The 19200-nt window shown below is 36.8% G+C and overlaps 4 protein-coding genes across 4 annotated transcripts; 3 read left to right on the top strand and 1 right to left on the bottom strand.

Annotated features, from left to right (window-relative positions):
* The first annotated feature begins 590 nt into the window (after positions 1–590).
* Positions 591–3200, top strand: LOC122410134 (odorant receptor 49a-like). The gene is made up of 7 exons (XM_043418201.1): positions 591–622; positions 703–1141; positions 1716–1974; positions 2125–2224; positions 2310–2420; positions 2534–2689; positions 2777–3200. Exons 1-7 carry the CDS (start codon positions 617–619, stop codon positions 2825–2827), a joined length of 1122 nt encoding a protein of 373 aa, XP_043274136.1. The 5' UTR covers positions 591–616; the 3' UTR covers positions 2828–3200.
* Positions 3201–6057: 2857 nt separating this feature from the next.
* Positions 6058–6632, top strand: LOC122419123 (uncharacterized). The gene is made up of 2 exons (XM_043433414.1): positions 6058–6102; positions 6183–6632. Exons 1-2 carry the CDS (start codon positions 6058–6060, stop codon positions 6630–6632), a joined length of 495 nt encoding a protein of 164 aa, XP_043289349.1.
* Positions 6633–8961: 2329 nt separating this feature from the next.
* Positions 8962–13923, bottom strand: LOC122412939 (uncharacterized). Its single transcript, XM_043422937.1, has 4 exons — positions 13404–13923; positions 13128–13312; positions 11207–11373; positions 8962–10032 (listed from the first exon to the last, which is right to left on the bottom strand). Exons 1-4 carry the CDS (start codon positions 13618–13620, stop codon positions 9834–9836), a joined length of 768 nt encoding a protein of 255 aa, XP_043278872.1. The 5' UTR covers positions 13621–13923; the 3' UTR covers positions 8962–9833.
* A 3993-nt stretch (positions 13924–17916) lies between these two features.
* LOC122407247 (uncharacterized) lies at positions 17917–19139 on the top strand. The gene is made up of 4 exons (XM_043413330.1): positions 17917–18190; positions 18329–18510; positions 18594–18745; positions 18883–19139. Exons 1-4 carry the CDS (start codon positions 18070–18072, stop codon positions 18926–18928), a joined length of 501 nt encoding a protein of 166 aa, XP_043269265.1. The 5' UTR covers positions 17917–18069; the 3' UTR covers positions 18929–19139.
* Positions 19140–19200: the final 61 nt, after the last annotated feature.

Raw genomic sequence — 19200 nt, 5'->3', positions numbered from 1 at the left:
AGGAATTTATTGTGTCAATATTGCTTTTGCATGCAGCTTTAGTCACTGCATTTTTCTTCTGACGAAGTGACCTGATCGGCGTACAAGAAACGAGTGAGTCAGCTCAACGACAGAGAGTCTGTCGATGCCAATAAAGTTATAATTTCTCGTACATGTCGTTCGAGTTATAATTCACCACCGATACTTTACCTCGTACGTCGCACACGTTGTGCTAAAAGTTTTTAGTCGCTATTAAAACATTTCAACCATTAATTAAATGTAATCGTCTACTCGCGGTCGTACTGTATACTGTACTTCGACAAATGGAAGACAAATTCGAAATTGCACAGCTGTTTATATCACTAAAAACGGAGAGAATAAAAGGAATTCTTTTTTTTCACTGTACAGAAAAAAAGAGCGAGCGTGCATCGAAGCCGGACACAGGGATCAATATGAAAAAGTGCAGGGACCACTACCCATAATTACGTCTCGAATGTATTATCTAACAAATGAAGGGTCAAAAGTTTTATTTCCTTCTTCGAATGAACGGTCCGGTCTTGCGCGATAACTCGTGAAAGGGACTCGGCCGTCTCAGTCTATGGTGAACCATCGTGACGATAACCTTAAAGCTTTTCCGATGGCAGTGAGTACTCAAAGATAATCATTCATTGATGAAGGTGCGTTTGAATCGTACTTTATTTTGAAATATTTATCGGCTTCCAGGACGACTTTGATCGGGCAAAACATTTGTTCAAATTGAACGAGCAAGTATTCACTGTCATGGGTGTATGGCCGCTGCATTCCACTTATGCTAAATTTTCCGTGTGGTTGATTTATCATGTGGTTCATACATGTGCTGTAACCGCCGATTTTGTCGAAATATTTGGAAACTTTGATTTAATGGTTCTCAATATTTCGGAGAACGCATGGAACATTATGGTTATATCGAAAATGTTGGTCATGAGATTCTCTCGGACACTCGTGGGTCTTACCGAACGGGTGATAGAGGCCGTTGATGAAAAATCTTTCGAAAACCACGACGAGAAAAAAATGTATCTCGCTTACAATGGCGTCGCTAAAATCTTTTTCAAACTTTGGGTGCTCATGGGCATTGTCACCTCGGTTGCCATTCATATAAAGCCATTGGAAGTTCTTCTTCGAGCCGGTAAAAGCAACCATTGTTCACGCGATCTGCCATTTTAAGAAGATTTTAGCTGTGTTTTTTTTTTGTCAAATTTATCCTCGTTGTATAGTATACAAGTTTCATAAAACTCACTAATTTCGTCGAATTTTTTCCTCTTTCGACCCTTCTTTATTTTACTCTCACTTTCATTAAGTCGCAACATCCAAATGAGGTGATTTTTCAATTTTTCTAAAAAAGTACTGCAGAGCTGATCGATTTTTTTAACCAGTCTAACGGGATGACGGCGTCATGACAATATAAAGCTTACACTCAAGAATCAAATAGTTTTTTACACGATTATTTTCAATGAAATCCCATCCCCTATCGAAAATGTTTATGCCGAGAAAAACGTCCATTTTTTTTCTATATCAATTATTGAAAATATTGACGTTAATTATTCTTTAATTGCACGACTTTTTCGAGTCGGTTTTTTTGGTAAAAAAATCTGTAATATTCGTATGGACTTAGGATTTTTTTTCACCTCGAACTGAAAAAAAAAAAAATGGTTGTCTTTCATCAGGAGAGCAAAATGAAACCATTCTCCTCGAACTACCCTATCGTACTCGAGTTTTCTTCGAGCTAGACACTACAGCCTTTTGGATTATGTGGGCATATCAAATCCCGGAAATTTACTTGAATACGTTCCAAACGGCAACGATCGGCTATTTGTTTTCCTTGATCCTTCACGTGTGTGGAGAAATGTCCGTATTGGCGCAGAGAATAAAAAACATTGACCTGGGTCCTCGTGAAGAGGATCGGTCTTCCAAATTAGTTTTTCAGGATATCGTAAAGAAACATCGGAACATTCTAGGGTAAGGTTCTAACTTTTACATTTCGAGCATATCATCACCGCGTTGGAGTTCAACTAATTTTGAAAAAAAAAATTGAAAAAATCACATTCAATTACCCCTCAATAATACAAGCTTAGAAATCATAAAAATCCATGTACCCAATGCGAATAGATTGGTAGCAGATATCAACGAAGTATTCAACATACTACTTTTGGAAGAACTTTTTATATGCACCCTGCTCATTGGTCTCGCAGCTTACAACGTTATAGTGGTACGTAATCATGAAATATTTCTTTCGTCGCTATTTTTCGCGTGAAGTCATTCTAACCGATCGATTTTTCAATGGGCATTTCAAGAATCTTGACAATTCAGACAAAACTGTAATCCTCGCCTCGATGTTAGAAAGTACAACGATCCTTTTGTTGATTTATGGCTACTGCGTCGCTGGCGAATATCTTATAACCGAAGTAGGTTATGGATCTCTGTTTTTATAGTGGTGTTTAACTGAAAAAACTTTTTTCTCGTGTATTGTAGCCATGAAATCGAGGAATTAAAGAATTTTTGTACCATTTTTATACAGAGCACAAACCTTTATGCAGCATATTATCAGTGCCAATGGTACGAAATGTCGGATTCCTTCAATAAACAACTAATCATTTGCATGATCGCTTCTTGCAAACCGATTCAATTAACGGGCGGTGGTTTTTATATTTTTTCTCTAGTCGGTTTCACAGGTGTAAGCATAACTTTCGTTAATAACCATGAACACGGAAACTCAGGTGGATATTTCTGTGAAGTTTTATTGTATGACTTTTCTGTACAGGTTGTCAAAACAGCAGCAGGTTACATCTCCATGTTGCGAGCAGTGATATAAACGGAACGAGGTTTTCCAATTTTTTACTAACTCCCTTGGCGAAATGTTGCTCATCCTAAACTTGTGATTTCCCATTTTTCAATCCATCATTTAATCCCTTGTTGTCCGTGCATCACAAACAATAATTTTTGTGTAAATTTTCTAATCATTTGAATCATAAAATTTCTTCTGTTTTTCATGGTTCCTATACTCGATTGTTACTGATATTCAATTGAAGCGCGTTGTTCGCTCAAAATAGTGTTATCTCGTTCCATCGTCGTCCGACCCACCCACTTTGCTATAATTCACCGTGGATGAACATTTTGCAAGGCAATATTCGTAGAATTTCAACTTTGCAATATGAATTGCAAATAACAAGGGGAGAATCGCATGTAATCTGTTTTTTTACGTCAAGCATGAGCTCGGGATGTAACACAATGTCTGAAGATGAACTCAAATATAGAATTTTCCGATGTTCAGTAACTGCACATTGAAACAATAATAAAGTAAATACAAATAGAAAGAGCTTCTCGTCGAATCATTTTGTTCTGTAGGATCCAAAAGAATTTGACAGCTACTGGAGAAAAAAGCTGTTACAAAAACAAAAATTGTAAAAAAAGTTTATGACAAATATGGGACGCGATCAGTTGAAAAACATCCAGCATTAAAAGTTGAAATGCAAACTTTTCGTTGAACAGCGAAATTGACCGTTGGAAAATATACTATAAATTTTTCTAAGATTAGCCATATTATAAGATTTCTAAGATTCAGCCATTAAGAGCTGAAATTTGATAATTAGCAAAAAATTACAATTACATGTCTTCTCCTGCGGAGCTGTGAATATTGTTATTATGACTGGAATATCGTAGATTGCACAGATTTCGGTTGTGCAAATGCAAAGCACCAGCTTTAATCGATAGGATTTCATGCATTGATATAGGATTGATCTGAACTATAGTTCGATCTCTTCCATGAATAAAGATTTCTCAATATTCAAGAGCAGGCCACTTTGAACTCTACAAAACGTGATTGTAATCAAGAAAAATTTGCTGAGTATTGAAAGGTGCAAAAATGATTTCATCCTCAGTTTCAACGACTTAATAAGGTGAGAATAACCTCGCTCTTCAATGCCATAGCGAGATCATCATACGTACCAACAGAATAGAACGAAACGATATCACATCATACAGATCGATTAGCCTCCTAAAACCACACCAAAAATACTAAAAAAAATTCTTCCAAGAAAGCTAAAACCGTACATCGTAAAGAACGAGCTAATCCCACTACACCAGTATTCATTTAAAAACAAAAATTCAAAGTTCCCTAAGGTTTGACATAATGGGCTACTTTCCAATCGACAAAATCAAACGGACCGTACCACAATTTTTCAAATTGCTAAAATCATATCTCACCAACAGAAAATTTCGTGTACTGCAAAGACAAGCGCGTCTTTAAACTCTTGTTCTATTCAATAGACACAACGAAGGCAATGTTTGTGGACGATACCGCCATATTAGCGACCGAACCATAGCATCCAATACACAATCGAACAACTCCTGTACAGAATAGAAGAATAGCTCGAGTAATGGAAAGTGAAAACAAGTGGAACAAAAAATCGACACAAATCACTTTCGCAACAAGGAGAGATAACTGCCCCAGTGTCACATTATACAGGCAGATACTACTGTCGGACAATGAGTTTAATACTTAGGAGTCCACCTGGACAGACGATTAGCCTGGTCAAAGCACACTAAAACAAAAAGAATAGAACTGAAGCTGAAGAAGTGTAATGGCTCATCGTCAAAAAATCCAGAGTTTCCCTCTACGTAACAATACTCAAGAGAAACTGGGCACACGAAATCCAGTTTTGGAGCACAGCGTCGAACTTGAATATAAAAATATTGCAAATCACCAACACGCCTTGGTTTGTCACAAATGCAGACATACACAAAGACCTGCGAATCAACACGGTCGGGGAGGAAGTGAGCAGACTCAGTGAAAATTATACAACTAGAATGAACAGCCACCCCGAACACTTCGTAGTAAATCTGCTCAGAGTAGACCACATCAGAAGAAAATTGAAGAGATGTAAGCCAAGGGATTTAAACATCAGATTCAGAAGACCGAACTGAATGTAGGCAAACCACTAGGGACAGGCATGTGAAAACACCCTCGGGCAGCAAGATGACCGAATGTTATAGAAATAATAAATAGCAGTTGGAATAAATTTTTTTTTAAATGTGTGTCACTGTTTGTGCACAAGTTTCTAATAGATTTCACGAACTTTTAAAGTGCTCGTGTTTATCTTTGATTTGTTTGCATCATTTTCATCTCATTTCAACTTCAAGTATTTCACCTTCGAATGATTTAAAAATTTCAACACTTTTATGTAAATAAAACGTTTCAAATAATTGTACTACCTCGAGTTAGGATCCGTTCCTATATCTTGGATTCGATTGCAATAACCCCTTTTGTTTGGTACTATGTCAGTAAATGACCACTAGCCGTGTTAACAATTTCACGTGTCACTATTGCTCCTGCACCCAGCTTTGGTGAGTGCGTTTTTTATCTGACGAAGTGACCTGATCGGCGTACAAGAAACGAATGAGTCAGCTCAACGACAGAGAGTCTGGCGATGACCATAAAATTATAATTTCTCATACATGCCATTCGAGTTTAAATTCACCACCGATAATTTTCCTCGTACATCGCACACGTTGTGCTAAAAGTTTTTAGTCGCTATTAAAACATTTTAACCATTAATTAAATATAATCGTCTACTCGCGGTCGTACTGCATACTGTACTTCGACAAATGGAAGAAAAATTCGAAATCGTACGACTGTTGAGATCACTAAAAATAGATAGAAAAACGAATTCTTTTTTTCACAGTCCAGAAAAAAAGAGCGAGCGTGCACCGGAGCCAAGACACAGGGATCAATATAAAAAAGTTAAGGGAACCACTACCCATAATTACGTCTAACATCTAACAAATGCAATGTTGTACAACTGGTGAGATCATTAAAAATGGAGAGAAAAAAAGGAATTTTTTTTTTTTCACTGTAAAGAATGAAAGAGCGAGCGTGCATCGAAGCCAGGACACAGAGATCAATATGAAAAAGTTTAGAAAACCATAATTACGTCTCGGATGTATTATCTAACAAATGAATGGTTGCAAGTTTTATTTCCTTCTTCGAATGAACGGTCCGGTCTTGCGCAATAACCCGTGACAGGGACTCTGCCATCTCAGTCTATGGTGAACCATCGTGACGATAACCTTGAAGCTTTTCCGATGGCAGTGAGTACTCAAAGACAATCTTTCATTGATGAAGATGCGTTTGAATCGTAGTTTATTTTGAAATATTTATCGCCTTCCAGGACGACTTTGATCGGGCAAAACATTTGTTCAAAATGAACGAGCAACTATTCACTTTCATGGGTGTATGGCCGCTGCACTCAACTTACGCTAAATTTTCCGTTTGGTTTATTTATCACGTGGTTCATACATGTGCTACAACCGCCGACTTTGTCGAAATATTTGGAAACTTTAATTTAATGCTTCTCAATATTTCGGAGAACGCATGGAACATTATGGTTATATCGAAAATGTTGGTCATGAGATTCTCTCGGACACTTGTGGGCCTTACCGAACGGGTGATAGAGGCCGTTGATGAAAAATCTTTCGAAAGCTCCGACGAGAAAAAAATGTATCTCGTTTACAATCGCGTCGCTAAAATATTTTTCAAACTTTGGGTGCTCATGGGAGTAGTCGCCTCGGTCGCCGTTCATATAAAGCCATTGGAAGTTCTTCTTAAAGCCGGTAAATAAGACAACATTGTTCGCCCACTCTGACATTTTTAGAACATTCGACCTGTGTTTTTGTTTGTAAATTCACCCTGGTTGTGGTACGGTTTATCACAAGCTCCGAATCACACAACTCAGTTTGGTTAAATCTTTTCTCCTTTTGGCCTTTCTTAATTTTACTCCCACTTTTATTAAGTCGATGATAAGACGCAACAACGTAATGACAGGGACCTTAGAAATTTTATTCGTCTTCACTGAATGTATTCTTCTGTACTTCCGGTGCATGACAACACAGAGTCTATACCCAAGAGCCAGATCCCTGATCGAAAATGTTTATGCTGAGGAAAACGTTCATTTTTTTGTATTTATATCAGTGATGGAAAATATTGACATTAATTTTTCTTTAATTACACGACTTTTTCGAGTCGGTTTTTTTAGTAAAAAAAACCTGTGGTATTCGTATGGATTTAGGATTTTTTTCACCTCGAACTGACAAAAAAATTGGTTATCTTTCATCAGGAGAGCAAAATGAAACCAAAATCCTCGAACTACCCTATCGTACTCGAGTTTTCTTCGAGCTAGATACTACAGCCTTTTGGATCATGTGGGCATATCAACTCCCGGAAATTTATTTGAATACGTTCTTAGCGGCAACGATTGGCTATTTATTTTCTTTGATCCTTCACGTTTGTGGAGAGATGTCCGTATTGGCGCTGAGAATTAAAAACATCAAGTTGGATCTTGGCGAGGAAGATCGGTCTTCCAAATTAGTTTTTCAGGATATCGTAAAGAAACATCGGAACATTGTTGGGTAAGGTTCTAACTCTTACATTTCGAGCATATCAACACCGTGTTGGGAAAAATTCAACTCTAAACAATTGAAGTCGGGCAACAAAAGACTTTGTGACTTTATTTTTACATTAAGGTAGTTCGTGCTCGAAGGGTCGTATTTTATGGGTGTTTGAACTCAATCGATTCTTATTCCCGAATTAAAAATATAATTACTTTAAATTAATGTCAGAGTTATTAATTCGAAATTGTAAATAAATTTTTTTAACTTATTTTTTGGCGAATCAAATTACAAACTATTAATTAATCAGAGATCCATCACGGACTGAACCCGAAATTTCATTCATCCCTGGCTAAAAGACTAGTTTTTTATGTAAAAAATCATATTAAAGGCTATGCGAGGAATGGGTCAAGCCAAGAAGATACAAAAAGCAAAAATAAGAAAATGTCAGGTTATACGAGTGCTCATTGCCAATTTTGTTCAATCTTTAACGTAATATATCTTTATTACTAGTAAGACAATCATCTCGAATTTTTTCCCAAACCTTCATTATATATTTCATTGTTATTGTGTACTTTTTCATAAACCTCGTAAGAAGCGTCATTCATTATATGGAACGATAAACGATTTTTTACGCATCGTCCCTACAACCCTGTGTATTTTTCTTCATATTTAAACTCGTATATCTGAATAATCAATAAGACGAATCCTTTTAAATTCAATATGCGTGTCAGTCGACTTCCCATGTAAACTATGTGTCAATTTCAAGAAAATCGTTTCGTGCATGAACTACCTTAAACTGCCGTTGAGTTCAACTAGTTTTTGTAGCCGAAATCAACACATAGACTTCATAAAATATTTTTCAAAAAACGACATTTCGTTGTGGCTGAAACTCGCAATACAAGCTTGAAAATCATTAAACTCCATATCCTACATATGCAGTATAATAATATACCCAATGCGAATAGATTGGTAGCAGATATCAACGAAGTATTCAACGTATTACTTTTGGAAGAACTTTTTATATGCACCCTGCTCATTGGTCTCGCAGCTTACAACGTTATAGTGGTACGTAATCATGAAATATTTGTTTCGACGCAATTTTTCACGTAAAGTCATTCTAACCGATCAATTTTTTCAATGGACATTTCAAGAATCTTGACAATTCAGACAAAACTGTAATCCTAGCCTCGGTGTTAGAAACTGCAACGATCCTTTTGATGATTTATGGCTACTGCGTCGCTGGCGAATATCTTATTACCGAAGTAGGTTATGGATCTCTGTTTTCATATTGGTGTTTAACTGGAAAAAAATTTTTTCTCGTGTATTGTAGCCATGAAAGAATTTTTGTACCATTTTTATACAGAGCACAAACCTTTATGCAGCATATTATCAGTGCCAATGGTACGAAATGTCGAATTCCTTCAATAAACAACTAATCATTTGTATGATCGCTTCTTGCAAGCCGATTCATTTAACAGGTGGTGGTTTCTACATTTTTTCTCTATTTGGTTTCACAGGTGTAAGCATAACTTTCGTTAATTATACCATGAATACGGAAAATCAGGTGGATATTTCTGTGAAGTTTTATTTCGATTTTTCTGTACAGGTTGTCAAAACCGCAGCAGGTTACATCTCCATGTTGCGAGCAGTGATATAAATGGAACGACGTTTTCCAATTTTTTATTAACTCCCTTGGCGAAATGTTGCTCATCCTAAACTTATGATTTCCCATTTTTCAATCCATCATCTAATTCCTTGTTGTCCGTGCATCACAAACAATAATTTTTGTGTAAATTTTCTAATCAATTAAATCATGAAGTTTCTTCTGTTTTTCATTGTTTGCAAACTTGACCGTTACCAGTATTCAGTTGAAGCCATTTTGCCATTCTTGTCGTGTCATTACAAACCTATCACCACACCCACTTTGCTATAACTCACCGTGGATGAACGTTTTACAAGGCAATAATCATAGAATTCCAACTTTGCAATATGAGACACAAATTACAAGGAGAGAGACTCATGTAATCTGTTTTTTTAAGTCAAGCATGAGCTCGGGATGTGACACAATGTCTGAAGACGAACTCAAATATAGAATTTCCCGATGTTCAGTAACTGCACATTGAAACAATAATAAAGTGAATACAAATTGATAGAGCGTCTCGTCGAATCGTTTTTTTCTGTATAATCCAAAAGAATTTAATAGCCGTCTCAGCTACTGGAGAAAAAAATCTGTTACAAAAACAAAGGGTGTAAAAAACGTTTGTGACAAAAATACGAAGCGATCGATCGAAAAACATCCAACGTTAAAAGTTGAAATGCAAACTTTTCGATAAACAGCAAAATTTACCGTTAGAAAATATACTATAATTGTTCTAAGATAGTCAGCCCATTGAGAATAGAGCTGAAATTTAATAGTCAACGAAAAATCACTATTAAAATTTCTTCCCCATGAGTTTGACGACTTTTGATGTTATACCAGGAAACATTTCAGTGCCATCTTCGTTTTTGACGTCAACGAAGTGACGTTCGAGAAGTAACTCAAAGCCAGCTTGAGCAGCAGCTTTCTGAGCAGCTGGAGCTGTGAATACTGTTGTTGTGGCAGGAATATCGTACGCTGCGCAGATTTCGTTTCTGCAAATTTGAATAGCACCAGCTTTGATTAATAGAATTTTGTGCATTGATAGGATCGATCTGAACTAATTCGATCTCTGAATAAAGATTTCTCAAAATTTAGGGACGAGCCACTTTGAACTCTATAAAACGTGTTTGTAATCAAGAAAAATTTGCTGAGTATTGAATAAAGGTGCAAAAATCATTTCATTCTAAGTTGCTCATCTTATTAGCTTGAATTCGAAACAAATATTAAAACCCATGAACTTATATTTGTGGAAATAGAAAAATATGACGAAATAAAGTGATTTATTCAACCCATCATAATAAGTCATGCTGAATGTTATGCCCACTCTTTTTTATTAAAAAAAAACTTTTTTTCGTCAAAATCTTAAGGAAGTTTAGGCTGTACAGTCATTTTTTTTACCCAAAAGTGATGACCTGTACCTTTCAAAAGTTAGGCCAGTTTACAGTTTGGCAATGTTGCATACACTTTAAAGAAAAGTTGGGAAAAAAAAGACGAAAAACTGGTGAAAGCTCAGTCGAAAACACGAACAGCGACGATCCTAGCCTCAAAAAACTGCACGGAAAACAGATTATTATTAATATAATCTCAGCAAATCTCCTAATAAATCTGAAAAAAATTGACATTATTCGGCAAGCCTTGCTCATGTTGCCCGAAAAATTTCATATTTTCAGCATCATTTTTAACGGAGATATCACTGAATGTGTCTTGACTTCCATAAGATTACATGTTATTTGGCCCAAATTGTTATTGATTTTTCTCAGCAACGACGCTCCTAAACTGTCTGAAAATTTAACTGATTTTTTTTTACACTTCACTTTATAAGATGCAATCGGTTTAAAAGCGGTGACATCATTTTCATTCTAATGCCTCAACTTCCTTAAAACTACGAGAGCACCCGAACCGGAATAATATCTTCATTTAATATCCGAGTATCACATTACAGTTAGGGCCACTAATAGAACGAAACAGTTTCCAGATGTCAAAATTGGAAGTATTCCAAACTGCAATTTTCGTCTACTCTCCATAAACAAGTCAGTTTTCCCATTTGTGTGTGTAAGCAAACGATTTTTTTGTGGGGATCAATTGAAGAATATCCGAAAGTTTTACTTTCGAGAATTCGAAGGGACCCATACCCTCAACAATAGAAAATATGAACGAAATATTTACCGTGCATTAAGAAGTTCAACTCCAAGACCCTGACCGCGAAACCGTGAATCAACGCACAAGCCAAACGCCGTCATGAATTTGTCGACATTGTAAACTTCTCGAGGATTCTTCTCTGTCTCTAGGTCGTGCAATAATTTCAATATCTTTTGTGTTACTTCAGAACGAAACTGTAATGGAAAGAGAATGTTGTGAGTCACATCGTTCTATGTGTCAACAAGATTATTTTGGTCTGTCAATTGTAAAATATGCAAGGTGACTCCGATGACCTGAAAGTGGTATTTCACAGGGGAAGAATTTCACCATTTACTCTCTACAGCATACTCTAATCTCGACGTAGGGGGAACAAACAAAATGGGCGAACCACCCCTCTCCCGAAAAGAGAGAAAAACAGATGTCGAATTTGTCAGTTTCCATAAAATTGTCCACGCACGTTGTTCTTGAGATAAAAACATCCGTGCAAGATTCAATCTCAAAGTCTGTCTAAAATGTGAAATGTTTTTCGATTCGTTCCAACCGTACAGTTATCGATGATTAGATAAGGTAATCTCTCACAACAGAAAAATATTTGTCTCCCAAATGATTTTTCAGATTCTGAGAATACCGGAATATCGAACTATTTCTTCATCTATCCCGCCTTACGTAACGATCACTTTCCTCCTCAATGTAATGGGGAGCCACGATAACGTCAGTAGCGTAACAACATAGACAAATGATGATTTCCCACTGTTTTTGTCTCATCATTCCTTAATTTAATCATGACTTGATTGTAACTGTTTTCTCCAATTATTGTTCTATGACGTACTTGAATGATCTGAGAAGCAAGTACATTAATTTTTTTTTATTTTTTCAAAAAGTTCCATGATTCATCTCTACATTTGTTACAGGTTTTCAGACAGAATTTTTTGAATGGATTATTCAATCAGAATATTCAATAGGGCAGTTCGAGTTTAAGAGTGTGACTCGGTCACCTGAGCTCACTGTAAAATATCGAAATTAAATTTAAGACACTGTTTGGCCGAGTAGAAAAACCCTCAGGAAAGACGATTAGGAAAAATGTTTAATTGAGCCAAACCGTGTCAAGATTCCACTTTTGAAGTTTGCAAATATTCTCCTCTCACTCACAGTCCGTGGGGAGATACTGACTGACGCATATTTTTAATTCTAGCTCTCAATAAATAGCGTGCATTTCTTACTGCACAATTATCGACTTCTTGAATTACAGGAGCCTAATTTGTAAAATGCTACATATAAAATGAGGACTTTCTAGACGTCGCTGAAACTTGCAACGTTGGAGTCCAACGAAATGAACGAAAGAAACATTGGTAATTTATCAATTTTTTATTTCGCAAAGTATCGGTGCAAGTTGAGAAACTAGGAATTGCAAATTCGCCAGGAAACGAAATTGAAGAATTATTGGAGGATTTTTTAGACCAATTCGTTGGACTCCAACGCTGCAAACTTCAGCGTCATCTTTTTAGACTGAAAAGAAAATCTAAGGGCAGTACAGAGCCGGGTTTTCCAAAAATTTTTTTACAACTTTCCATTTTATATTGAGTTATAACTTCTGTTAAAAATCCGATTAACTGATGGCTGTGATTCATAATTCAACATGAGAAGGAGGAACATAGTTGCGTTTTTCACAAGAAAACTTCTTCGTCCGTTGTAAAACGTACTCCTAAAAGAATTCGAATTTTCCGATGGCAACGATTTTAAGTAGTTTTTCAGCACTGTCACCGTGGCTCAGCCCGTTAGAAAAGGCGTAGAGTAAACTGGCTCAATCAGCTGATGAACATAGTCACCTGTGTTTATTAATAAAACCCGACCCTGACCCGTCTCGAAACGATTTCAATGAACGAAGCTGATCGTTTAGAGTTTCAATTTGACTTTGAAATTTTTCAAACGGAAGAGCAACCACGATTACCTCGATTCCCGTCTGCAAGGCTTCTTCGGTAGCGTCACAGTCCACCAAAGTCATATTTACACCAGCCAACACAGGTTTTGGATTGTTACCGTCGACAAGAAAAGCTCCAACGGCGACACCTTGCTGAAGACTGAAGCTCCATAGTTTGCAGAAATCATCCATCGATGCGGCATCATTGACAATGTCTGAAAATCCGTTATAATATTATGAGATGCACTGAGGGAATGCCAATTTTCGATTGCACGTCAAATTTACACAATTCGGCTGGAAACTCACTCGAGCTACTGCATATAGGCTCGTCCCTGAGGAAAATCGTGCACATCAAATCCAAAGCATCGTCGAAACGATCGACAGGTATTTCTTGGATAGAAAATCGGGCAATTTTTCCGTCCTCAGTCTTTTTACGACCGTCCACCACGCGCCACACTTTCAACGGTCCTGGCTCTTTGTGCCAGCCTAACATTTCAGGTTTGTATTTCGTGAATTTCGTCATATCGAATGTACTGCAGAAAACTCGAAATAAACGTCGACTCGGCCAGAAATCAAATGTTCGTGCAACAGTCAGCTACCGACTGAAAAGCCTCTTCGTTTTTTTTCCATCCATCCACACTCGGAATGACAAGTAAAAATAAATATAGTGGGGACTACCATCCCCAGATTATTGGCCTTGTGACGTGAGGTTTAGAACATTTTTTTTCTTCCCCTCCATTCTACTATTAATTAGATAAATACATGACAAATTCCAGTGCGGAAATGAATAAGCACGTATGAACGCTCTTCAAGTTCCTCTATTCATGGAGCGCACGTTTGTACTAGTCTCGAAGTAGAAATCAAGTCAATAATTTTCAACATGTCGACGGAAATAAATGGCGTACAGTCATGTCCAATTGAAACGCAACGGGCTCGATTCTGACCGCGGGTCTCGAGCGATCACCCATTTCAACCCAGCATGACAGTATTTCGAAGAAAATTTTACCAATTTTCGAATGTGCTTAATTCTACTCCGGATCAGACGCAGAACGAACAATTGACAGCAGATTTTGTGAACGAGTCGAAAAATTATTATCACGACGTTGTCAAAAACTCGTCGTTTATTGTAATCCCCACACTTGCCGATGATGCACCAAAAAATTATCAATCTCTATGAAAAAACTACCTCGCTTTCTCGTGCGACAATTCCACGTCGTGTTAACCAACTCTTGAAACAAACCCGTCTTTTAAGGAGGGTGGATCTCGACGATACAATGTTGCCATGCTAAACCATGTTAAAAATATTAAGAATTTCGAAATGATAATAAGAATTTAGTAAAGTTTGGTAAATGTATTCTTTCAAAATATATAAGACAATACAAATTTTTTAGATTTTTGAACACTAAAGTTCACGTGTATAAGCATAGAGTTTACACATATACAGTTATACATCTCGTGCATAAGAACTTCGATTTAAGGACGTTGAGGCATTAGAATGAAAATGATGTCATCGCTTTTAAACCGATTGCATTTTTTAAAGTGAAGTGTAAAAAAAATCAGTTAAATTTTCAGACAGTTTAGGAGCGTCGTTGCTGAGAAAAATCAATAACAATTTGGGCCAAATAACATGTAACTTTATGGAAGTCAAGACACATTCAGTGATATCTGTTAAAAATGATGCTAAAGATATGAAATTTTTTGGGCAACATGGACAAGGCTTCCTGAATAATGTCAATTTTTTTCAGATTTATTAGGAGATTTGCTGAGATTATATTAATAATAATCTGTTTTCCGTGCAGTTTTTTGAGGCTAGGATCATCACTGTTCGTGTTTTCGACTGAGCTTTCACCAGTTTTTCGTCTTTTTTTCCCCAATTCTTCTTTAAAGTGTATGCAACATTGCCAAACTGTAAACTGGCCTAACTTTTGAAAGGTACAGGTCATAACTTTTGGGTTAAAAAAATGACTGTACGGCCTCAACTTCCTTAACGCTCAATTATGCGAGAGCCATGTGGTAAAAAAATTTGAAAAGAATTGTATTTGTATACTCGATGGCAAAGAACGTTATCACCAAATTTTATAAAATTCTGATTATTTTTATTTCGTGATCCACCCTCCTTAACGATACACCTTGGAACCTGCATCTGACCGATTTCGCGAGACGCCACTGAACAGTGTATTGTTTCTGAAGAGACATGCTTCTAAAATCGCGACCTCGTAGCCCTCGTAGAGGACCAAAATCGTCCCGAAAGTCTACGGTAAGGGCCGTCCTTGGGATGCGAAAAAGCGCTGGAGTGTTCAGCGGCTTGTACGGCGGACCCGTTCCCGCTCACTTTGCACGCCGCCCAGAATTGTTGCACAGAAAAAACAAAGTAAATTTTCAACGTCAAGGGATTTGCGCGCGAATCATTGCGAATTTTGACGATTTTTTTTTAAAATCGTGCTTCTGACAACCTCGTATCGATGCATCGCGCACTCTTTCTGCTGTGAATCGTTCAGTTTGAGTCCGATCGGAGTGAGACTGAGCTCGTTCGAGAGCTCGAAAAATTCTCCAAAAAATACTGTCCCGTTGCAGTCTTACCGGTAATTTTGCGCCCGAGATCGAACTTAAACGAAAAGTCGCTTTTCAATTGGGCGCGACTGTACACAACTGCGAACTCTCTCGCTCCAAACTCTGCACATACTCGTCGTTGTAGCTTTCAATCGTTCCCCCCTGTTAAGACTACTTGTGGCTCCAATTGCACGGTTATTCTTAAATTGAAATGAGGTTAAATCGCATACGATTGTCCTTACAGTCATTAATATTTTATGAAACAGACACGACGCCTTTTGCAATACATTTGATGTATCTCCGAAAATCGATCGTTGCACTAAAGGCTCGCTTTCATACACTGAAGCGACACCTTATAATATGCTCGTCGGATTGTTGCTTCAAAGTTTCACGATTCATTCACAGTTCGCCGGTTTGCGAATCAGTAAATTAACAAATTCGTTCGACAAAGTTCTGCGGTGACGGGTGAAAAAAAAAATGGAAGAATTCACTCCCACAATGATATTTTCGAATTTCGATCAAATTATATAAGCACTGGAAGGAAATGGCCAACAAGATTGAAAAGTCGAAACTCCTTCCGAAGATTGAAAAAATGGAAAAAGTTCAAAGAACTATCGACAGTCGGACAAAGTGGTTTTCCAGGAAATCTTCGCAGGAATGTCTGCTGGATAATCAGCGCTGGCGCACGACATCGCGATGAATTTGACGTTTCTAAGTACTTTTCTCTCCTCCTAATTAACCTCAGTTTCGTCTAATTATATCGCTGCTTCAGTAGAGTCTCAGTGATGCACGTGTCAACATTGTACGTCCAGTTATATTCGCCTGTCGTTGGGCTCTGATAAAACTCGGGGGTATTAGGCAACAGTCAGAAAAATTTACCTACGTAACGGTCAGCATGATCGCTGGATTGGATAACCGTAATAAACAACAATATCCGGTGAGGAACAACGCGTCATGCCAACTCGAAATTAATGCTTTCGATGTTATGCTGACACTTGCGATTTTTTTATTCACGAACAAGAATATTCGCTCTCGAAATTACAGACGATTTGTAATGTGTGCGGCTCGATACGAATTAGCAAATTTTTCAGCCACACTATATTTTCGTGTTTCATCAAATTTCCAAACTTATTCGAAACATTTTCGGTAAATAGTTTTTAGAATATGCTTTTGAAAGAAAGAAAAACATGATCAGAGACATTTATTATTTTGTTTTGGGACTGTACTTTTTGGAATGACGAAATTTCAATGGGGAGTTGCGTGACGGTTTGGACTCTTTCGAAAAATGGAGGATGAGACGCACTCTTGCTAATATAGTTTTTTCATCCTCAAGAGACTCGGTAGAGTCTCGGGACAAGTACATTGACAGCCCCGTCGTCTGCTGGTAAAACTTTCGAAAATTAACAGTTCCCGAAAAGTCCGGATAATCATAAGATTGCTAACCTCGATATGCTATGACGAAGAATAGACTAGATTATTGAAAAAAATATGAAATTTGTATTTGTTGAATGAGTTCGTGAATTTTTTTTTCAATATTTTCAAATGTTTTTATTTTCTCTCAAATCGTCTCCTCCCCCGGGACCTGCTTATCACTCGCGAATGCCTTCGAATTTCATGAACACGAATTGAAAATATTTACAAAAAAGTGAGCGAAATTTGCCATTTTTTATGGATTTTCAAAATATATGAAGATAAATTGAATAAAAAGAAACTATTTTGAAGAAATCGATATAATAAATTTCCACGTCGATTCGAATACTGCCTACCTAACCTAAAACAATGAATTCGTTTTAAATTATTGTATAAGAATGCTGCGTTGTTGATAGAGTTTACAAGATGGCTGAGCTTGACCAGTTTTCCGAATTAGTTTAAGGTGATCTATCACTTGTGCGAGTGCGAGAGAGATAACTGCAAAATGGTTGCACGGTTTACTCGGTCACCCTTGATTTTTTGAGAAAAATAAAAGTTATACCTTGCTCTCTGATAAAATGAGAATAGCGTGTAACTCATATTTTCTTTCAAATATCAAGCTACTCGGAATAAACCGTGCAACAGGATTTTTACCGACTGAACAAGTGACAGAGCACCTTAACACTTTTGATCAAATGAAATTTTTGTCTGAGAAAAATGTGAGACGTAATCCCACATATATCGTCAGGCATTTATCGACGAATGTTAAATGAAACGAGTTTTCTGTCTATTCTCTGCATGGTCTCGTAGAATTTGACTTGACCCATGAAACACTGGAGCGTGCGCGTACAACCGGCTTCGAATAGATTATTATTTTTTTTTCATTTGCCATGTCAGAATATCGTTTTCCTTAGCGTCTTTTATAAATTAAACGACAATTCTTATTTATTTGCGATTTATTATTTTATTTGATAGTAATTATTGGATAAAATTAAATTTCGTAACGAAAATTATGCCGAAACGAGACTGTCCCTTCGAAGATCATCACCTGTTACCCCAGTTGAAAGTACACGTTGGTCAGAAACACGTTAATAACGGCGTCAATAAGCATCGAGAAATGAGTAAAGTTTACGGTGAGTAGCGACGGAAAGATGTACGAATTTCGATAAAATCATTCCGAAATCGAACGTTATATTTTCCTGTCGTTTTATAATGAACAATCGATTGAATTCTCGCTGCTGGTATGTTTCATCCGAATTTTATTCCAATAGAAAGGACTCTCAGCTTGTTGAAACACGGCAGTAAAGAGTTTGACCGAAAATTGTCGATTAACCAAGAAAGTGAAACGAAAATGGTCTCTCCACAAAAGAATCATCAAGGCAAGACATCTGGTCTCAAACAAATGATCTTTGATGACAAGTTGAAACTTCAGTCTACTGAACATAACATTGAAGTAAATATTATTTTTTTAGTAAGAATATGAGTTTATTACATTTTCCATTGTAGTACATCAATTGAAAAAATTTTTGATCACAGGTATCGGAACAAGAAACTTGTCAAGCATGTAAAACCTTGGCTATTGTTGCTTACACGAGATGCTTTTACTGCAATAATTTCAAATGCAGCGATTGCCTGAAGGCATGCACCAAGTGTGAGGAAGATTTTTGCAACAAATGTTCACTGATTGTGTGAGTATAAAATTATACACAATTATGGTTATATCTATGCATGTTGGGGATAAAATTTCTCAGTATCGCATTCTTAATCCAATAATTTGGGAATTCATTTTCCGACATCTAAATAAAAAGTTTTTTTTTCGTTGCAGCTACGAAGGGGGAGAACACACAGAATGTCTTGCCTGTTACCGTTGAAGGTTGAAAAACTTATCTCATTTCATTCTCAAAATGTTTGCTCTCCATCCTCTCAACTGAATTGTGATATACTGGTATTATTTATTTATTCCACTTTTGAAAGATGATTATTGTATTTTGAAGGTTGTGTAAAAATGCATGCTCGATTTTGTACTATTATTTGATTAAAGTATCAATTGAATTGAATAAATTTGCTTCTTTGCACATTTAACCGCATTTTCTCAATATAAAAGAATCTCATCTCCTGAAACATTGTTCAGATTAATGAAAGT

The sequence above is a fragment of the Venturia canescens genome, chromosome 1 (genome assembly GCF_019457755.1).
Source record: "Venturia canescens isolate UGA chromosome 1, ASM1945775v1, whole genome shotgun sequence".
NCBI lineage: Eukaryota > Metazoa > Arthropoda > Insecta > Hymenoptera > Ichneumonidae > Venturia > Venturia canescens.
This window is presented reverse-complemented; position numbering and strand designations above follow the sequence as displayed.

What these genes read in the sequence shown, in the direction of transcription:
- LOC122410134 (XM_043418201.1), top strand. An exon ending in ATTGGAAGTTCTTCTTCGAG is followed by an intron (nt 1,142 to 1,715) that starts CCGGTAAAAGCA and finishes TCCTCGAACTAC; the next exon opens with CCTATCGTACTCGAGTTTTC. An exon ending in CTCTAGTCGGTTTCACAGGT is followed by an intron (nt 2,690 to 2,776) that starts GTAAGCATAACT and finishes TTTTCTGTACAG; the next exon opens with GTTGTCAAAACAGCAGCAGG.
- LOC122407247 (XM_043413330.1), top strand. Translation starts at nt 18,070, where the DNA reads ATGCCGAAACGAGACTGTCCCTTCGAAGATCATCACCTGTTACCCCAG. An exon ending in AGAAATGAGTAAAGTTTACG is followed by an intron (nt 18,191 to 18,328) that starts GTGAGTAGCGAC and finishes TTATTCCAATAG; the next exon opens with AAAGGACTCTCAGCTTGTTG. An exon ending in AACAAATGTTCACTGATTGT is followed by an intron (nt 18,746 to 18,882) that starts GTGAGTATAAAA and finishes TTTTCGTTGCAG; the next exon opens with CTACGAAGGGGGAGAACACA.
- LOC122419123 (XM_043433414.1), top strand. Translation starts at nt 6,058, where the DNA reads ATGGTGAACCATCGTGACGATAACCTTGAAGCTTTTCCGATGGCA. An exon ending in TTGAAGCTTTTCCGATGGCA is followed by an intron (nt 6,103 to 6,182) that starts GTGAGTACTCAA and finishes ATCGCCTTCCAG; the next exon opens with GACGACTTTGATCGGGCAAA.
- LOC122412939 (XM_043422937.1), bottom strand. Translation starts at nt 13,620, where the DNA reads ATGACGAAATTCACGAAATACAAACCTGAAATGTTAGGCTGGCACAAA. An exon ending in GCCTATATGCAGTAGCTCGA is followed by an intron (nt 13,313 to 13,403) that starts GTGAGTTTCCAG and finishes ACGGATTTTCAG; the next exon opens with ACATTGTCAATGATGCCGCA. An exon ending in CCTTGCAGACGGGAATCGAG is followed by an intron (nt 11,374 to 13,127) that starts GTAATCGTGGTT and finishes TTTCCATTACAG; the next exon opens with TTTCGTTCTGAAGTAACACA.